Genomic DNA, 20,647 nt, shown 5'->3' on the forward strand with positions numbered 1-20,647 from the left:
TTTGTACAGATTGCTTTGTCTGCTTTGGCGTTCATGGCCCCTCGCATTTTCCTTTTCAGTTTCAAACCCTCTAGGCAGCCGTACGTGCCAAATGCTAGGGGCAAGCCTACAAATCCCTTGGATTTCTACAACGATCCCGAGCACTTGACAATTGTCAATCATGTTGGTGATATACCCATGATTACAGCAGGCCAGCAGGAGTTGTACTACAACATGGATATTCCGCACAGCGGAAAGTACATATTCGTCATTGATTATGTGAGTGAACGTCAGCATGCTGAACCTGGATTTATCCAGCTACGCGTTGGTAACGACAGGGATAACTATGGCTCGACCACTGTTTATCCTTGTCTGTACTCCATGGCCTGCCGCACCCCCATTATCGACGACCAGATACGGGAAAAGGTGTTCTACCTCAACAAAGACGAAGATAAGCCTGTGGTCGTCTATGCCGACTTTGAGGGCGAAGATAGTGTGGCAATCATATCCGTTACCGCAATACCTGTCGACCAATGGTCAACGGACTACATCAACCCAAGTCCCGTTTGTGTGATGAGCAACAATCAATGTGCTGCCCCGAAATTCAGATCGGTTCCCGACTCGAAAAAGATCGAGTTCGAAAGTGATCATGAGGACAGAATATCTTCGACAAAGCCACCATACGCTGTCCTAGATGAAAAGGTTAAACTTATTCACCTGGATAACAAGATGGAGTCCACCATTGTCATTGAGTCCAGGGTCTCCGAGCCCGGACGCTATGTGGTGTTGGTTAAATATTATCAGCCTGATCATCCCAAATACAAGGTGATGTACACCATGACCGCTGGCAAAAACCAATACGATGGCAAGTTCGAGATAAGCCATTGCCCCTCTAGTTCGGGATGCCGCGGGGTAATCCGACCAAATGGCGACGAGTGGTTCGACATTGAGGATGAGTTCAAGTTTACCATAACCAACAACAGGCCCCAGGGAGTGTGGCTCGATTATTTGGTTGTGGTTCCGGTGGATCAGTACAACGATGACCTTTTGGAGGAGGAGACTTTCGATCAAACAAAGGAGTTCATTAAGGAATGTGGCCAAGACCATTTCTACATCACACACAATGCTTCGGACTTCTGCAAGAAGGCGGTCTTCTCTCTGACATCAGACTACAACAGTGGCGCCTTACCCTGCAACTGCAACTACGCAGGCTCCACTAGTTTCGAGTGTCATCCGTTCGGTGGCCAGTGTGAGTGTAAGCCCAATATAATTGAACGACAATGCGGCGCCTGCAAAACCGGCTACTATGGCTTCCCAGACTGCAAGCCCTGCGACTGCCCCAGCACTGCAATGTGCGAGCCCAATACGGGAGAGTGTGTTTGTCCACCCAACGTTATGGGAGAGTTGTGTGACAAATGCGCACCAAACACCTACGGATTCCATCAGATCATCGGCTGTGAACCTTGCGAATGCAATTACCTGGGCATTGCCAATGGCAAGACCCAATGTGACGCGTTCAATGGCAGCTGCGAGTGCCGTAATAATATTGAGGGAAGAGCCTGTGACGAGTGCAAGAACGGATTCTTTGATTTCCCACAGTGTGAGCAGTGTACGTGCAGCATTGCGGGCACTGAATTGGAGGTTTGCGACAAAATGGACGGCACCTGCTTCTGTAAGAAACATGCCGTTGGCCGTGATTGCGATCAGTGTGTGGAGGGCACCTACAACCTGCGCGAGTCAAACCCCGACGGCTGCACCAGCTGTTTCTGCTTCGGCAAGACGTCACGCTGCGACAGTGCTTATCTGAAGGTCTACAATGTCAGCCTGCTGCGGAAGGTGTCCCTCAATACGGCTGTGTTCCAGGCCCAAACTATTAGTTTCTCCATTTGGGAAATTCCTCCCGAGGACTTGATGGCCAATGAAACTATGCTGCAGGCCGACTTCTCATTGAACGAAATCGACAGCGATGCCATTGTCTACTTTGGCGTTCTGGATTACTTGATGAACCAGAATAGTCATATTTCCGCCTACGGGGGGGAACTGGGCTACTCCCTGTATTACACCACAGGATTGTCGGGTAAGCCCATATCAGCGCCCGATGTAATTCTCTTTGGCAAGGATTATGTGTTGGTCCATCAGAGTTACGAGCAGCCTTCCAGTAATCAGGTGTTCAAGAACCGCGTGGAAATGGTGGAATCGAACTTCTTAACCCAGGATGGGAAACCCGTCAGTCGGGCCGACTTCATGATGACATTGAGAAACCTGCACATGATCTACATTCGGGCTAACTATTGGGAACAGACATTGCTTTCGCAACTGTCCGATGTCTATCTGACGCTGGCGGATGAGGCTGACGAGGAGGACGACGGCCGCATGAACGGTTATTCCTTCTTGGCTGTCGAAAGATGTCAATGCCCCCCCGGCTACACTGGGCTGTCCTGTGAAGATTGTGCTCCCGGCTACTATCGCGACACATCGGGCCCGTATGGTGGCTACTGCATTCCTTGCGAGTGCAACGGTCACGCCGAGACATGTGATTGTGCCACGGGCGTTTGTCAAAACTGTCAGCATTCTACCACCGGCGATCATTGTGAAATGTGCATAGAGGGTTACTATGGCAACGCCACCTATGGCTCCCCCCACGACTGCATGATTTGTGCTTGCCCCCTGCCCATACCTAGCAACAACTTTGCAACAGGCTGTGAGATTTCCGAGTCTGGCGACAAGATTCACTGTGAATGCAAGCCTGGCTACACTGGACCTAAGTGCGAATCCTGCTCAAATGGATATTATGGCAATCCCCAAATACCTGGCGACTACTGCAAACCGTGCGATTGCTCTGGCAACATCAATCTGTCCGAGCCTGGCTCATGCGATACCATAACCGGCGAATGTTTGAGGTGTTTGAACAACACCTCGGGTGCAGCATGTAACCTCTGCGCCCCCGGATTCTACGGCGATGCTATCAAACTGAAGAACTGCCAGACGTGTGATTGCGAAGAACTTGGAACATTGGAATGTGATCCCTTCGAGGGTAGCTGCAAATGCCATGACAATGTGATTGGAGATCGCTGTGACCAATGTAAGCCGGACCATTATGGCTACGATTCTGGAGTGGGATGTCGCTCTTGCGATTGCGGTATTGCTTCGAACACCACACAATGCGACGAGCACACCGGCAAGTGTGCGTGCAAAACGGGTGTGACAGGAAGACAATGCGACAGATGTGCAACGGATCACTGGAACTACTCCAAAGAAGGCTGTACACCTTGCAACTGCAATCAAGGCTACTCGAGAGGCTTTGGTTGCAACCCCTTCACCGGCCAATGCGAATGCTTGCCCGGTGTCATTGGCGACCGATGTGATAACTGCCCCCACAGATGGGTGTTGAAGAAGGATGAAGGCTGCTTTGAGTGCGACAACTGTCACCATGCCCTGCTCGATGTCACCGACCGTTTGCGCTATCAGATAGATCCGGTGGTAAACGAGTTCCAGTCAATTGCATTGGCTTTCTTCACCAGCCAGAAGCTGAACTACTTTGAGAACTTGACCGACTCCATTGCCCCCGAAGTTCAGAATTTGGATCCCAAGAGTGTGAATTTGGAACCTTCGAGACTAGCGGTTGCCGAGGTCGAAAATGAAGCCAAGCAATACGCCAAACAGGTTAACATGACATTGGATAATGCCGAAGACAGCCGCGACAAGGCTAGCGGCCTGCTGCAGAATGTGACCGGTCTCAGCGACTTGGTGGCCATGAGTGTGAACGACGCTGACAACGCTATTTATGCCGTAGACGCTTTATCGCGCAACCTTGAGACTGCTGCTAGCACTAAAATTGATTCCGCTTTGAGAGATGCCCAGGATCTTCTGCAACAAATAAACGAAACATCCATTGACTTGGAGCGCAACGATTTGGTATTGAAGAAGGCCACAGAGCTGCTAAGTGAGATCAGTGTCGTTATTCAGCCTATTAGAATGCAAAATAGGTCGTTGGAAGCTTTGAAGCACGACATCGGCGAGTTCAGTGACAAGCTCGAAGATCTCTACAACTGGAGCCATATTGCCACGGACATGGCCATCGAAGTGGCGCGTAAAAACAACGAGAACAAGCAGGAGTTTGAAGATTCAAAGTTCGACACTGTCAGCGACCAGCAAAAAGAGGCCGAGAAGAATATTAAGGATGCCGCTGATTTGAGAATCAATGGAATGTTAGGTTTGACAAACATTGACGAAAAACTTGGTGACCTCGGCGTTGTGCTGGACAACTTGAGGGATCTCAACAAGCAAATTGACGACGCTCTGCCCAATATGTGGGCCGAACATTTGGATGCGAAAAATCTGACAATTCTTGCCGAGTTCAGGGCCTTGGAATTAACAAGGAGAGCCCAGGACTTATCTGAACAATACGCAGAGCTTACTGCATCGTCAGAGCCAGCAATTAAAGCTGCCACTGCTTACAGCGGCATTGTTGACGCCGTAATGTCCGCTCAGCAGTTCACCAAAGAAGCAAAATTTGCTGCAGGAAATGCCACAGAAATGACGGAGGGTATTGAGGGCCTTGCTGGCCAAGCTGACAAAGACTCCGCCGAGTTACTCCAAGGAGCTAGGGGGTCGCTGCACAAGGTTCAAAGTGAACTGGAACCCCGTCTGAACGCATCTGCTGCACAGGTTGAGGCCATCTCCAAGCTTAATGAAAATACGGAGAAGAGATTGGCCGACATCAATACCTTAATGAAGGCTCTTCCCGCCGACTCACAAAGAGATATGTGGAAGAACTCCAATACGAATGCCACAGATGCTCTCGAGATCATGGAGGAGGTGTTGACAATTCTGCAGCCTGTAGTGAAGCAAACACCCAAAGAGTTGGAAAAAGCCCGTAACATTTCTAAAGACATCGACTCCACAAACAAAGACATTAGTCATGTTCAGAATCAATTGGACAGCGTGGAAGATTCGATCCCCTCTCTGTTGGAGTTGGCCAACACTGTAGAAGAGCAGCAGGCCGAAGTTGAAAGAACTGCGCAGAATGTAGGCGAGGAAATTGAAAACTTGAAGCGTCAAATTGAAACGGCCCGCCAAAAAGCCAATGACATTAAGGTGGGTGTAAAGTTCGGCGCTAGCACTGTTCTAGAATTGAAAGCTCCCGAAACGCTGCCCTTGTTGGCCACACAAACAAAGGTGTCCACTTACTTCAAAACCAGTAACCCCGACGGTTTCCTGCTCTTCTTGGGCAATGACAATAAGACCTCTTCGCCCTCCCCCACCGCCTCCAAAAACAATGACTTCATGGCCTTGGAAATAGTTGGCGGCTATCCGATCCTAACCATTGACTTAGGCAATGGCCCCGAACGTATCACGAATCCGAAATATGTGGCCAACGACGAATGGTACCAAGCAATTGTTGATCGTACCGGACCCAATGTGAAGTTGATCATACGCGAAGAGCTGGACAACAAGACAGTAGCGAATCATGTGAAAGAAGAGGTCCTACTGGGGGCCAATAATGTCTTCAACGTGGATCGCAATAGTCGCCTGTTTGTCGGTGGTTTGCCACCACCCGCCGATTTTGCTCCTCCCGAGGACATTCGTACCAGCTCATTTGTTGGTGATATGGAAGATCTGCGCATTGGAGACGAACACGTGGGATTGTGGAACTTTGTCAATGGGGAATCGAACAATCAGGGCGCCTTCCCACGCAACAAATTGATTACCGACGAAGTCCCGCCCACGGGCTATCGTTTCAATGGCAATGGCTATGTGGCACTCAAGGCGACGCAGTTTAACTTCAAGCAAAGGTCCAGCATCAAATTCAGCTTCAAGGCTGCCAAGGACACAAAAGATGGTCTGCTATTCTTCTATGGGCGCAATAATCAGTTCATGTCGGTGGAAATGGCGGACGGTGCCATATTCTTCCGCTACAAGTTGGGCGACCACACGGTGTCGACAGGAACCAGCGACAAGTTCAATGACAACCAGGTGCATCATGTGGTGGCCGAGCGAGATGGTCGTCGCGGCCTGCTTAAGGTCGATGATATGCTCCTCATACAAGAGACTGTGCCTGACCACGTGGACGACACCTTGCCCGCCTTGAAACGCATGTTCTTCGGCGGCTTCCCAGGCAAGCGAAACAACACCCTTATCGTAGAGCAGAACTTTGATGGTTGCATTGATGACGTCACAATTTCGGGCATCAAAGTGGATTTGGGCCAGCACATCAATGCAGTTGGCGTTAAGCCTGGCTGCCCCAAAAAGTACTCCACCGTATTGGCCTATGCACCATATGAGCACGGCTATCTGAAGGCCAACAACATCAGCTCGGATAACAACTTAAATATTCACATGAAATTCAAGACACGGCAAAAGGATGGCATCCTCCTGTATGGAACCAACCACGATCAAAGCTCTACCATCAGTCTGACATTAAATGATGGTTTCCTAGTTTTGCGCAGTATGGATGAGGAGTTAGTGTCGGACATGCGTCGCCTCAATGATGGCGAAGAACATGTTGTAACAATTCTTCACGATGACACCCAATTGCGATTATCCATCGATGATGTGGAGGACAAACGGTGAGTGGTATAATGGATCCGTGCTAAACAGATCGAAACAGAATATCTAACATGTTAAGAACAAATTTTCAAAAACCTTTTTGTCTATGAGTGCAGAGAGGTTTTTATACCCACCACCGAAGGAAGGGGGTATATTTATTTTGTCATTCCGTTTGCAACACATATATATATTCTTGATCAGCTCAAAATTCTGTCTGTCTGTTAAAATCCGTCCGTCTGTCTGTTAAAATCACGCTACAGTCTTCAAAAATTGAGATATTGAGCTGACACTTTGCACAGATGGGCTATATCGGACTATATCTTGATATAGCCGCCATATAGACCGATCCGCCATTTTAGGGTCTTAGGCCAATAAAAGCCACATATATTATCCGATTTTGCTGAAAATTGGGACAGTGAGTTGTGTTAGGCTCTTTGACATACTTCTTCAATTTGGCCCAGATCGGTCCAGATTTGGATATAGCTGCCATATAGACCGATCCTCCGATTTAGGGTCTTAGGCCCATAAAAGCCACATTTACTATCCGATTTTGCAGAAATTGGCGACAGTGAGTTGTGTTAGGTCCCTCGATATCCTTCATCAATTTGGCTCAGATCGGTCCAAATTTGGATATAGCTGCCATATAGACCGATCTCTCGATTTAAGGTTTTGAGTTCCTAAAAGGCGCATTTAATGACCGATGTCGCCGAAATTTGGTACAGCAAGTTGTGTTAGGCTCTTCGAAATCCTTCTTCAATTTAACGCAGATCGGTCCAGATTTGGATATAGCTGGCATATAGACCGATCTCCCGATTTAATGTTTTGGGCCCATAAAAGGCGCATTTATTGCCCGATGTTGCCGAAATTTGGGACAGAGAGTTAAGTTAATCCCTTCCACATATTTCTGCAATTTGGTCTAGATCGATCAAGATTTGCATATAGCTGCCATATACACCGATATCTCGATTAAAAGTCTTGGCCCCAAAAAAGGCGCATTTATAACCCGATTTAACTGATATTTCACACATTGGCTTATGTTAGGCTTTTCGACATCCTCGTTGTATGTGGCTCAGATCGGTTTACTAAAAAGACCAATATTTTGTTATATACAATTGAACAATGACTTGTACTTTTAGTATTTGGTCCAAATCGGAACATATTTCGATATAACTGCTATGGGACATAAGGTATGCAAGTTCCACTGGATTTTGATGAAAGGTGGTTTACATATATACCTGAGGTGGTGGGTATCCAAAGTTCGACCCGGCCGAACTGAACGCCTTTTTACTTGTTTTAATCCCTAAAAGATAAAGTAGGTTCAGTGGTTCATGTCCGTGCGCGTAGCTAGTGCTTACCTGAAAGGACAAAATGTAGTTGAACTAGTTTAGGTGTATTGGAGTTTGTGAAGCAACTTTTTGTCAGATTTATCTTTGCTCTATGATAAAATGATGCAAATGTGATTCGCAGATCAAAAGTTATGCCCTTACAAATTTTAAAATTTTCCATATAAACAGATCTGGGGTATTGACTTCTTGGGCCACTAGAGGACGCAATTATTATCCGATTTGGCTGAGATATTTCATGAGGTGTTTTGTTACGACTTTCAACAACTGTGATAAGAATAGTTCAAATTGGTCCATAACCTGGTATAGCTGCCATATAAACCGATCTGGGGTCTTGACTTCTTGAGCCTCTACAGGGAGCAATTCCTATTCGATTTGGCTGAAATATTGCATGTCATTTTTTGTTATGACTTCCTTTGTCTGGACTGCTTGTGCCTCTAGAGTGTTCAATTCTTTTTGAATTTGTATGAAATTTTGCACGAACCGCAAATCGGTTTATAAACTGATACAGCTCCCATTTAAACCGGTCTCCTGATTTTACTTCTTAAGCCCCCATAGGCCGCAATTCTTTACCGATTTGGCTGAAACTTTGCACAATGACTTCTACAATATTCAACATTCAATTCGTTTATGGTCCGAATCGGACTATAACTTGATATAGCTCCAATAGCATAACAGTTCTTGTTCATTATTCTTTGTTTGCCTAAAAAGAGATACCACGCATATTTGAATCGTATTAATTGCGAAAACGCAGCTAACCACGCTCTACAACCCTGTCTATTAGCTGTACTTTTTCCCAATGCATGTGCTTTTGTGTAATGACAGACTTTTTTACTTTCGCAATTGCGCTTCTTCCCTAGTACACATGATTATGTGCATCTGTTGGAAGTTGTATTGATGCACATAATCATGTGTACTACGGAAGAAGCGCAAATGCCACGGAAAATAAGTCTGTCCTTATATAAAAACACATGCATTGGGAAAAAGTACAGTTGATAGACAGGGTTGTAGAGCGTGGTTAATGTGGTAATTGTATCATAGATGCGTTTTCGCAATGAGCATCCTAATAACGGTGGAGGTCACCGTAGCGCAGAGGTTAGCATGTCCGCATATGGAGCTGAACGCCTGGGTTCGAATTCTGGCGAGATGATCAGAAAAAATTCAGCTGTGGTTTTTCCCTCCGAATGCTGGCAACATTTGTGAGGTACTATGCCATGTAAAATTTTCTCTCCAAAGCGGTGTCGCACTGCGGCACGCCGTTCGGACTCGGCTATAAAAAGGAGGCGCCTTATCATTGAGCTTAAAACTTGAATCGGACTGCACTCATTGATATGTGAGAAGTTTGTCCCTGTTCCATAGTGGAATGTTCATGGACAAAATTTGCATTTGCATTCTAATAACAAACAGGGGATACTTCTCTTGTATCAATGAGTGTAGTTCGATTAAAGTTTAAGCTCAATAATAAGGGGCCTTCTTTTCTATGACGGGTCCGAACGGAGTGCCGCATAGCAGCTCAAATTGGTAGAGAAGTTTTAACATGACAGGATACCTCACAAATGTAGCCAGCAGTAAGGGGATAACCACCGCTGAAAAATTTGTTGATGTTCACGCCGGGATTTGCACCCAGGCGTTCGGCGTCATAGACGAACATGCCAATCCCTGCGCCGCGCTACCCTCCTGACAAAACTGTCTGTTGTGTTTTGCGAATTTGAAAACCCGAATATTGGGCATATAATTATTTTTAGGCTTTGAAACCACTGTGTGTTAGAAATATCGATGCATAATATTGTGAGATATCTTTTTTAATTTCAGATTGCCTCATCGCCCTGACGCCTTGTACATATCGGCAGGATCCATATTCTTCGGAGGTCTACCCGAAGACTTTGTTCCCGTAAGGAATGCTCTGCCGAATCAAGCCTACTTTGTGGGTTGCATTAGCGATGTAACTGCCAATGGACAAATCATCAATTTTGCTGACAGCATAGAAAAGAAGAACGGAAATATAAACAATTGTCCGAGTGACATCTTAGGTAAGGCGAATAGGATAATTCCAGGGGTGTGGAGATAACAAACTATGCTTTTTATATTCCAGCCTATGATGTAAGCGCAGTGCCCATATACTATCCCAATGCGCAGAATCAATTGATCAAAAAACCCAATGCGACGGTGATACACACGGTACCTCCTACCCAAGCACCGGCAGTGATCACAACACCACCCACCAAACCAACTTATATGCCGCCAACCAAGGCTGTGGAGGCCACAACAACCTCTACCACGAGTACAACGACGACGACCTCAACAACGACCACAACTACCAGGAGGCCATTCGTTGAGCCTAAAATTATCGATGAGGATGAGAACAAAATCGATACTCCCCTCACTCGCAAGCCAGATATTGCGCGTGAGTTGAATTTACCGGAAGACTTGCGCTGCAAGTTGCCCACAAATCCCAATTACGATGTGGATTTCTCCGAAGCTGGCTATCGTTTCTTCTCGTATCGAGAGCAGCGATTGGAAATTCCAAACTCGCACTCCAAATTGGGTGAAAACTACGACATTACGTTAAGCTTCCGCACCGCGGAGGAAAATGGTGTTCTCTTCTATGCCCACGATAGGCATCACAGCGACTTTATAGCCGTGTACTTAACAGAGGGCTTAGTGGCTCATACCGTGCGCCTAGGTGCACAGGTATTCGAGGTGAACAGTACCAATGAATTAAATGATGGAGAGTGGCACACTGTACAGTTCATCAGATCGCAGCGCACCATGAGTCTCTACATTGACGACGAGTTGCAAACTCCCACGCACAGCTTGGAGGACCCCAGCATTCACATTAACAACATGGTATTCCCACTGTATGTTGGTGGCGTGCCGAAACACATCGAGGAAACCGTTTACATGAACATCAACTACAAGGACATAGCCAAGTACTTCAATGGCTGCCTGCGAGATTTCAAGTTCAATGGCAAGTCTCTGCAGAAAGAACCTCAGACATTCTTTGTGGTGCCCTGTTCGGAGCAGGTTGAATCGGGCCTGTTCTTCAATAAGCCCACTGGATTCGTGAAGCTCTTCGAACGTTTCACTGTGGGAACAGATTTCAGTTTGAGCTTCGACTTCCGTCCCAGAGAGCCGGATGGTCTTCTGTTCTCCGTCCATGGTAAGAGCTCCTATTTGGTATTGGAGCTGGTGGACAACCAGTTGTGGTTCAAAGTCAAATCCGACGCCAAGAATACCATCACTACCATTTACACACTGCCCGACAACGGCAGCTTCTGCGACGGCAAGTGGCGCAATGTGCAAGCAGTCAAATCGAAATTCGTCATAACCATCTCGGTGGATTGGATTTCGGCCAAGCCAGGTGTGGGCCTGGAAGGATCTACCGTAACGAAGACCAACCGACCCATGTTCATGGGTGGCCATCAAGCCTTCAATAAGGTGCCCGGCTTGAAGACTCGCAAGACATACAAGGGTTGCATACGCAATGTCCAGGTCAATAAGCGGCCGGTTAAAATAACTCCCAACCTCATACATGGTGAGATCTGGAAGGATGTCTGTCCCCTGAATTAGGGTGGTGAAATCGATGAAACGAACTATGCTTAACGAATGCTGGATCTTTGATTATTGACCCAACGAAACGAAACGATGCTGAGGATAGCCTTTATCGCCAAGAGAAGACAGAGAGGGATAGAGAGAGGCAGTCCCTTAATAAACCATTTTTATATCTTATCCACTATTCATTTTCCCATTCGCTTTAGAGGGGAAGTTCCATTGCCATGGATCGCTAAACCTCCAGGCGATTATCTACCGCCTTCTACATTTCTTATATCACCAATAAACCGTGGGTTTCAAATGAATTGTGCAGGGTGTGAGAGAGAGAGGGAGTAAACCTCCATCCGAAATACGATTCATTTCTCACGCGTTTTCTTTAAGAAACTTAATTTTTGTTTTATTTCACTCTTAAATGCTTTCATATGTGCCAAAATATTTTTATTTTTAATTTCAATAAAGAACAATTGCAAGTCAATAATTTGAGTCGTCTTCTATTCGAATGGTGGAGAAGAGACAACGCACAGCCAAACTGCAGAGGTTGCAGGCCAAAGGCAAGAGAACCAACTCGACAACGCCAAATTGCAGTGAATAATACAGCTCTCGATCTTGTTCGTAGGAGTGCATGGTGGTGGGACCATAGAAGCATGCCACCATGCAAAGTGAGACCATAACCTGTGACATCCATACGCAGGTCCGTTGCAGGCGGCAGAGGTCGTTGAATATTGCTGGCCCCATAAGAGGTTGAAATTGAAACCAATTGACGTACAGATAGGCGAGCTGTTGCCGCAACACTTCAGTGAATGACTGTTTTATGGGCGAAAAGATTGTTTCAATGGGTGTCAAGGAGATGCCTTGCTCTATGGGAAACGATTGGAGATAATTTGTGTTGAGGTTCCTTACTGTGATCCTATGACAATACCATGAAGGATAACGTCCCACCTGGTTATTTTCAATGCTCAGTTTTGAGGGAATCCTTACCTTGTGGCTGCTCAGATAGAGTTTGCAAACAGAATTCTGTTGCAGTTGCAGTTTCTTGGGGTGTTGGTAGATTGTCAGGGAATAAGGCCCGCTTTCCGATATAAAACTCAGTTGAATGTTGGCTGTAGAGAACGAGTTCCCGGCAGATCCTGTGTACAAACATACTTCAATATCGTCCTCGTCATGGCTATTGACATCGGATATGAGAAGTGCACTGTGCTTTAGTGAGCGAAAATAATTGCAGATCAGTGTTACAGAGAGTGTTATTGCCGTCAGCACAAAGAGGGCAACGGCATGCCAGTTAAGGGACAGGACATTCAACAAACTACGAACTTTGAGAACTTCAGTTATGGCAGTAGGATAGCATTTGGCAGTGTATATGGATAAGTGGTTGCATTTACATTTCACCAGCAAGGGAAATGCTTCCAAATCAAGTTCCGGCACGCAGCCATCCGAGGACCATTGTGGGTCTTTAGCATTCCAATCCCAAAACAGGCATTGAACTATCTGCATAGATAATTTGTAGGGAAAGGGAAATGTTACATTGTCATTTGCAGCTAGGAGATCAATAAAGGTATCTTTCATTTGTGTATCAACATTCACAATCGCATGCCGACGAAAGGTCTCATTCAACGGCTTTTGCAATTGGTGACTGCGAGGTGTGTGTCCAATTCCTATTCCTATCAGCATAGTTGTTTTAGCTTGGTGCAGAGTGACAACCAGAGCAGCATTTGAAGGAAGTTTGAGGGAGAGTAAGGCCATGTGTAGAGGGGACCTTATTTCACTTCCAAACTCCATTTGGGAATGAAGAAGCTGCGTCTGGTTCAAATGAAATTCGACTTCAATCGGATGGAATAATCTGAAACTTTGGCCGAATAGATGCCTTTGGCCTTGAAAGGACATGTGCAAGAGATTTGTGGAAATGGGAATGTCATCGGGAAACCACCAGAAATGATTTAGTTTTGAGGAGCCTACATGCACTGTGAAATGTCCCTCGATGTCAAATTGCCTCTTTAAATCGGCAATAACCTCTGTACATATTCCCATGTCTATGAGTTGTTCCCTCATATCCACATAATGATCGCGGCTCTTTTCGAAGGCAATTATCCTCAACTTCACTGAATCGTGATCTATGACAAGAGCTGGTTCCAGGGGTTGATATTTGTGCAAGGCCTGTGAGCCAAGTAAATGCAAACTGTTGCTCAATTCCCTTGTTGTCTGTACCCAATTTGCGATTCTATCCAATACGAAGATATCAAAATCCGACAAGTCCGAATAGCTCTCAGCCAAAGGGTTCGGCGATGTCACCATTTGCGCATATTCCGTCTTGTGAACACTCAGTGGAATTTCCCAGGTTCTGGATAGTACCTCAGCAATGGCCCATATTTGCGCCATTGCCTGTTCGTATGATTTAAGGGACATGTATTGAATCTCCTGATCCTTACTTATAGATCGAAGGACATGCGACAATTTTCCTAGGAATTCCTTCAAAGCAAGACTCTTTTGGCTGTCTAATGGCAAAAGACGGAACGTTATGCCATGACAAATACCCAGCCACTGCTCCATCTCCAACAAAGTATGAAGCTCGAGATTTCCAAAGTGTTGGATCAATTGTCCGATATCTTTGCTAGAGTTCAAATATTTCGCAAGCGATTTTATCAGAACTAAAGAGATATGTGTATGACCCATTCCGAGTGCAAAATGATTGTAGTTGCCATACGTGGATGAAAAATTTGATAGATTTGCAGGTTTGGGCAAAGGATCCACCATTACCGACAATTGGATTTGGGTGCAGGCATTCAGTTGATCACATATTAATATTTTTAAGGCCGTACATTCGGGCAGCACAAGAGTGACCTCTGCATCATTGATCCGTTCCAGGACAAAGTTTTCCACCATAAACTCATAACTTAAGGGTGTTTCTGTATCTTGAAAATCTATACACTTAAGGCGAAAATCGGTTTCGAAAGCAACTCCACGATCGGGTGTAATTGTGCAGGACCCTTGAATAGGTGGCAAATTAAGTTTAAGTTCTTTTAAGGCTTTTCCTCCGACTCCTTTTTCATCCCATGCCTCCACTTGGAACAACAACGAAGATTCAAACTCCTTTGGGGTATATAAGCAACGACTGTCATTGGACAGGTTCTTAGCAGCACTATTTATAGTCCAGGAAATCTTGGCAAATGTTGAGCGTTTCTTTCCCATAACGCGTTGGACCATAAGATGGATAAATTGATCACCGTTAAATCGACCACGCTGGCAATTGCGTACACACACAATGTCAAGCAAAAGCTGTGGTTTTTCGGTAATAACAATCTGTTGTTTGGCCAGATTTGTGCTTTGGGGGAAGACTTTGGATTGTACCTTAAGGATAAATTCATAGGTGGCGTTTGGTTGGAGATTCCCCTTTGGAATTTCCATCTTGTTGTCTGTGAGTAAAAAAACAAGAAATCAAAAATTAGTTATTTGAATTCGAATAGTTAATTAATTAAAAACAACATATATGTCCCAATTAAAGGGTGTTAAGGGCCCCATAGCTGAATTAATAGAGAGCTATAATTAGCATAGCGAATCTCGTGGGTTCGATTCCCACCAGAGTAGTTGGGTTTTCAATCTGGCCACACTATTTTCGGAGTTGTCTTTTTGACAGCTGTTACTTGGTTTATCATCGCTAAGACAGACGTACTCAGAATGAATAGACTTAAGGTGCTGTTACATACCATGCGCGCTCACGTGCTTGCGCTCTTGTGTGCTTGTCAAAAGTCAAGTTGGGTAGGTTTGTATTGTGTGATTTACACAACATAGGCTCGCAAACATCTGACGGACAAAATGAACTGACTTTCAACTATTAGCCGCGTTCACGCTGCGAAAAAAATGATTTGGAACTGTTTGGAGTCCATAAAATCGATAAACAATTTTATTAATTATTCGCAATTTAAATTACGATTAACACAATTAAGGGAATTTTTAGAAATTTGTATACCGTAAAAGATGCAAGATAGCATGGAGCGACTTTAAAGCGAATATGTTCTGCGAAAGGTTTGTTACTTCACCGGTATTGACTGAGAGACGGGCATTGCACATCGAATCAGAGAGTTTTTATACACACAAGCAAATATGGGTTGCCCAAAAAGTAATTGCGGATTTTTTAGAAGAAAGTAAATGCATTTTTAATAAAACTTAGAATGAACTTTAATCAAATATACTTTTTTTACACTTTTTTTCTAAAGCAAGCTAAAAGTAACAGCTGATAACTGACAGAAGAAAGAATGCAATTACAGTGTCACAAGCTGTGAAAAAATTTGTCAACGCCGACTATATGAAAAATCCGCAATTACTTTTTGGGCAACCCAATAATTCGTTTTCCATAAAGGAAATTTTTGACAAGTAAATGTTTGCAATTTTGTTATGATGAAAGGACATCATTCATGTAAGAATTTGTGACAAATACACATTTTGTTTGCTTCTATAATACAATTCATTCTTGATAAATTAAATCTTTATTCGGGGTTTCAACTGGTTATTCTTTATTTTTATTTACACAGAAAAAATAAAAGTTGGTTTCAATCACGAAATTAATTGATTCAATTATTTTTTTAATGGAAACTTCTTCAGTCACGAATATGATATATCAAACACAGTTTTTCAAATAGGTGATTGAAAAAATTTACAATAAAACAAGTAAAAGCGTGCTAAGTTCGGCCGGGCCGAATCTTATATACCCTCCACCATGGAGCGCATTTGTCGAGTTCTTTTCCCGCCATCTCTTCTTAGGCAAAAAATGATATAAAAAAGGATTTGCTCTGCTATTAGAGCGATATCAAGATATGATCCGGTTTAGACCACTATTAAATTATATGTTGGAGACCTGTGTATGTCAGCCAATTCGAATAAGAATTGCGCCCCTTGGGGGCTCAAGATGTAAAATAGAGAGATCGATTTATATAGGAGCTGTATTGGGCTATAGACCGATTCAGATCATAATAAACACGAATGTTGATGGTCATGAGAGGATCCGTTGTACAAAATTTCAGGCAAATCGGATAATAATTGCGACCTCTAGAGGCTCAAGAGGTCAAGATCCCAGATCGGTTTATATGGCAGCTATATCAGGTTATGAACCGAATTGAATCATACTTGGCACAGTTGTTGGATATCATTACAAAACACTATGTGCAAAATTTCAGTCAAATCGGACGAGAATTGCGCCCTCTAGAAGCTCAAGAAGTCAAGACCCAAGATCGGTATATATGGCAGCTATATCAGGTTATGGACCGATTTGAACCACACTTAGCACAGTTGTTAGAAATGATACTAAAACACTATGTGCAAAATTTCAGTCAAATCGGATGAGAATTGCGCTCTCTAGGGGCTGAAGAAGTCAAGACCCAAGATCGGTTTATATACCAACCGACCTACACAAATAAAAAGTATTTGTGCAAAATTTCAAGCAGCTAGCTTTACTCCTTCGGAAGTTAGCGTGCTTTCGACAGACAGACGGACGGACGGACGGACTGACAGACGGACGGACATGGCTAGATCGACATAAAATGTCGCGACGATCAAGAATATATATACTTTATGGAGTCTCAGACGAATATTTCGAGTAGTTACAAACACAATGGCGAAATAAGTATACCTCCCATTCTATGGTGGAGGGTATAAAAATTCAATTAAAAGAAGTGAAAAGGCGTTAAGTTCGGCCGGGTCGAACTTTGGATACCCACCACCTCAGGTATATATGTTAACCACCTTTCATCAAAATCCGGTGAAAATTTTATACCTTATGTCCCATAGCAGTTTATCGAAATGTGTTAGACCAAATACTAAGAAGTACAAGTCATTGTTCAATTGTGTATAACAAAATATCGGTCTTTAAAGAAGCTTTATCTAAAAATAAACCGATCTGAACCATATACGACACGGATATCGAAAAGCCTTACATAAGTCACTGTGTCAAATTTCAATGAAATTGGATTAGAAATGCGCCTTTTGTGGTGCCAAGACTTTAAATCGAGATATCGGTTATCCTGGCAGCCACATCCAAATCTGGACCGATTTGGGCCAAGGTGCAGAAAAATGTCGAAAAGCCTTACACAACGCACTACCCCAAATTTCGAACAAATCGGACAATAAATGCGGACCCATAGACAGTATGAGTTCCGCAGAAATCGCTCTACGGGAGACCTAATGGCATTTTTATCGGAACGATGGAGTCGCTCTATCCACCAGATTGGTGCGAGTAAGATCGTGGCTCTGGATATCTCCAAGGCATTTGATAGGGTCTGGCATGGTGTACTTTTATCAAAGCTTGTCGCTTTTGGAGGCGGAGTCGTTCGATTTATATCGAGCTTTCTTAGAGATCACAATATACAAGTTGTTGTAGATGGGTTCTCATCAGATGAGTATACATTGACCGCAGGTGCGCCACAAGGCTCTCTCCTTTTCCCTTCTCTTTTTCTTATTTTCATTGACGATCTATTGGGTTAGACTTTGAATCCAGTCTACTCATTTGCCGATGACAGTAGTCTGTGTGATTCATATTCATTCGATCATAGGCCCAGTCCTCAAGAAATTGTGGACAGGGGCCACATTATGGATGAGACGCTCTCCCAAGATTTATTGGCTACTTCCAAGTGGGGTAGAATGAACGAACCCTATGAGGTATATATATTCTTGATAAGCCTAAAAATCTAAGACCATCTAGCCATGTTCGTCCTTCTGTCGGTTGAAATCGCGCTACAGTCTTTACAAATAGAGATATTGAGCTGAAATTTTGCACAGACACTTTTTTTGTCCATAAGCAGGTTAAGTTCGAAGATGGGTTATATCGGACTATATCTTGATATAGCCCCCATATAGACCTATCGGGCGATTGAGGGTCTTAGGCCTATAAAACCACATTTATTATCCGATTTTGCTGAAATTTGGGACAGTGAGTTGCGTTAGGTCCCTTGACATTCTTCTTCAATATGGCCCAGATCGGTCCAGATTTGGATACAGCTGCCATATAGACCGATCTCCCGATTTAAGGTCTTGGGCCCATAAAAGACGCATTTTTGTCCGATTTTGCTAAAATTTGGGACAGTGAGTTGTGTTAAGCCCCTCGATATCCTTCTTGAAGACGGCCCAGATTTGGATATAGCTGCCATATAGATCGATTTCTCAATTTAAAGTCCCATAAAACACGTTTATTATTCGATTTCGCTGAAATTTGACACAGTGACTTATGTTAGGCTTTTCGCACTCGGTGTTCTATATGGTTTAGATTGGTCCATATGGGGATATAGCTGCCAAAAATACCTATATTTTGTTCTACAAAATTGAGCAGTGGCTTGTATGTATTAGACCACTCCATGTCAGTGCCGAATTTGGTCCAAATCGGACCCTATTTCGATATTGCTGCTGTGGGTGCTAAAAATAATGCATTTTCACCAGATTGACAGAGATGACGAAAGGTGGGCCAAGCTTAATGCCATTTTATTTGTTCCGGAACGGTATCAACTTACCAGTACTCAAATTAGAATGGCAAAAGTGATTCTTCGAATCATCTACGGATGAGCAATCCCATTGAAAAAATAAGTTTTGCTTTGTTGAAGCAGCTAAGGCGTAGTCACGACTTGCCGAACCATCCATCAGGAGATCTTGATTCATTCCCACCTGTCTGTGGAGGCCTCCTGTGATTGCAGCCTCCACAGGCTTAGGCAACAATAAAATGAAGCACTTTAATGGCGTTTATTAATAAAATTCCGAACAAATAGAAAATTTCTTTGAACCTACCCTCGCCTGTGTTCGTGTGTCAATCTGTTGACTCTTCTCTGTCAATGTGGCAACTAGTGAAAAGGAGGATATCACCTCGCCATTGTAATGGAACCACAACCGGTATGGTGGTACTTTCAGCAATGCTATGGTTGTTTCACCGTACTCGTGCAATATTTTATTACCGATGTTATTGCAGATCTGCCATTGAAAGCTAACTTCGGATTTCGTTGAGCAGCGATGCAAAACCAATGGTGCAAAATTATTAAATCTCGCCATATCTAGTGTGAGTGGTTCTAAAGGATCGAAGCCATGAGAAAACCTGAGACGAGGAACGCAGGGAAGTTCTGCTGTTTGCAACACCAATATATCAAAGTTTTGCATATGAAATAAATCTAAAGCTGATTCCGTATCATAGGAACGCAGGCTTAATATTAGCATACCCAAATCCCAAAATACCTGCTGCGAGCGGTGGTAGTAGCCTTCTCCGTAAGGCAAATCATTGTAATATCGTATTCCACATTTCCTGATAACCGAGGCCAGATCTGAGGTGTGTGTCCATTGTGTTGAGCCACGCCCCATTTTTGTTTCGAAACTATCCACCACGTAATTGTGACCCAGCAATTCCAGTGAGAAATCTACAGAGCCTAGATTCTCTACTACTATAAGGAAGTTTTGGGACTTTGCATAGTAACCGTAGTGATTGAAATATAGGGCCATATTTTGAAAGATCGATTTCCTCTTCACATCACACCATAAACCGCCATATCCTTCGGTACATTGCCGACACATGTATTGGCCTACCAATCCATGACATTGACCTTGATTTTGACATGGTCGCGAACGACAACTATCGACAATTTGTGCACAACGTGCGCCTGTGAAATAATTCTCTCCGATGCATTGACATTTTCTCAAATTGTTTTCTTCGATGCACTGTCCTTCGAAATTGCAATAGGATGGATCGCAATGTTCCTGAGAATTTGTAAAACTTGCCAGCAGCATAAATGGGATGATCCATGGCAAATCTTTTGATAATTTGGCCATTTTATTTGTTTGCTTGAAGTATGAAACAAATTTTATATTTAAAAAATATGTGTCAAACTAATCATCCATATTTTTATACCATCCACCATAAGATGGGGGGTATACTAATTTCGTCATTCTGTTTGTAACTACTCGAAATATTCGTCTAAGACCCCATAAACTATAAATATTCTTGATCGTCGTGACATTTTATGTCGATCTAGCCATGTCCGTCCGTCCGTCTCTCCGTCCGTCTGTCGAAAGCACGCTAACTTCCGAAGGAATAAAGCTAGCCGCTTGAAATTTTGCACAAATACTTCTTATTAGTGTAGGTCGGTTGGTATTGTAAATGGGCCATATCGGTCCATGTTTTGATATAGCTGCCATATAAACCGATCTTGGGTCTTGAGTTCTTGAGCCTCTACAGTGCGCAATTCTTATCCGATTGGAACGAAATTTTG

General features: G+C 44.0%; 2 protein-coding genes across 4 annotated transcripts in view; one reads left to right on the forward strand and one right to left on the reverse strand.

Moving 5' to 3' along the window:
• Positions 1-11,901, forward strand: part of LOC106087722 (laminin subunit alpha) — a 30,588-nt gene extending 18,687 nt beyond the window's left edge. Inside the window, exons 10-12 of the mRNA XM_059361796.1 lie at positions 60-6,548; positions 9,684-9,901; positions 9,964-11,901. Coding sequence (XP_059217779.1) covers positions 60-6,548; positions 9,684-9,901; positions 9,964-11,441 — 8,185 coding nt within the window. The 3' untranslated portion in view covers positions 11,442-11,901. The remainder of the gene's footprint in view (positions 1-59; positions 6,549-9,683; positions 9,902-9,963) is intronic.
• Positions 11,840-20,231, reverse strand: LOC106087723 (uncharacterized). Of its 3 annotated transcripts, none has more exons than XM_013252866.2 (4): positions 19,604-20,231; positions 19,182-19,507; positions 18,911-19,124; positions 11,840-14,830 (listed from the first exon to the last, which is right to left on the reverse strand). In XM_013252866.2, exons 1-4 carry the CDS (start codon positions 20,205-20,207, stop codon positions 11,895-11,897), a joined length of 4,080 nt encoding a protein of 1,359 aa, XP_013108320.2. In that variant the 5' UTR covers positions 20,208-20,231; the 3' UTR covers positions 11,840-11,894. The 3 variants fall into 3 exon arrangements, with proteins under 3 accessions (XP_013108320.2, XP_013108319.2, XP_013108321.2); XM_013252867.2 differs by having other exon boundaries at positions 12,165-12,330; positions 12,402-14,830; positions 19,182-20,231; XM_013252865.2 differs by having other exon boundaries at positions 19,182-20,231.
• Positions 20,232-20,647: the final 416 nt, after the last annotated feature.

This window comes from Stomoxys calcitrans, chromosome 1, assembly GCF_963082655.1.
Source record: "Stomoxys calcitrans chromosome 1, idStoCalc2.1, whole genome shotgun sequence".
In the NCBI taxonomy this organism is placed as follows: domain Eukaryota; kingdom Metazoa; phylum Arthropoda; class Insecta; order Diptera; family Muscidae; genus Stomoxys; species Stomoxys calcitrans.

Bases quoted from the DNA above. Each gene is read 5' to 3' on its own strand.
- LOC106087723 (XM_013252865.2), bottom strand. From the start codon at position 20,207: ATGGCCAAATTATCAAAAGATTTGCCATGGATCATCCCATTTATGCTG. The intron at 19,125-19,181 runs GTAGGTTCAAAG...ACGCCATTAAAG, and splicing joins ACACACGAACACAGGCGAGG to TGCTTCATTTTATTGTTGCC. The intron at 14,831-18,910 runs GTAAGTTGATAC...TTTTACTCACAG, and splicing joins CCATTCTAATTTGAGTACTG to ACAACAAGATGGAAATTCCA.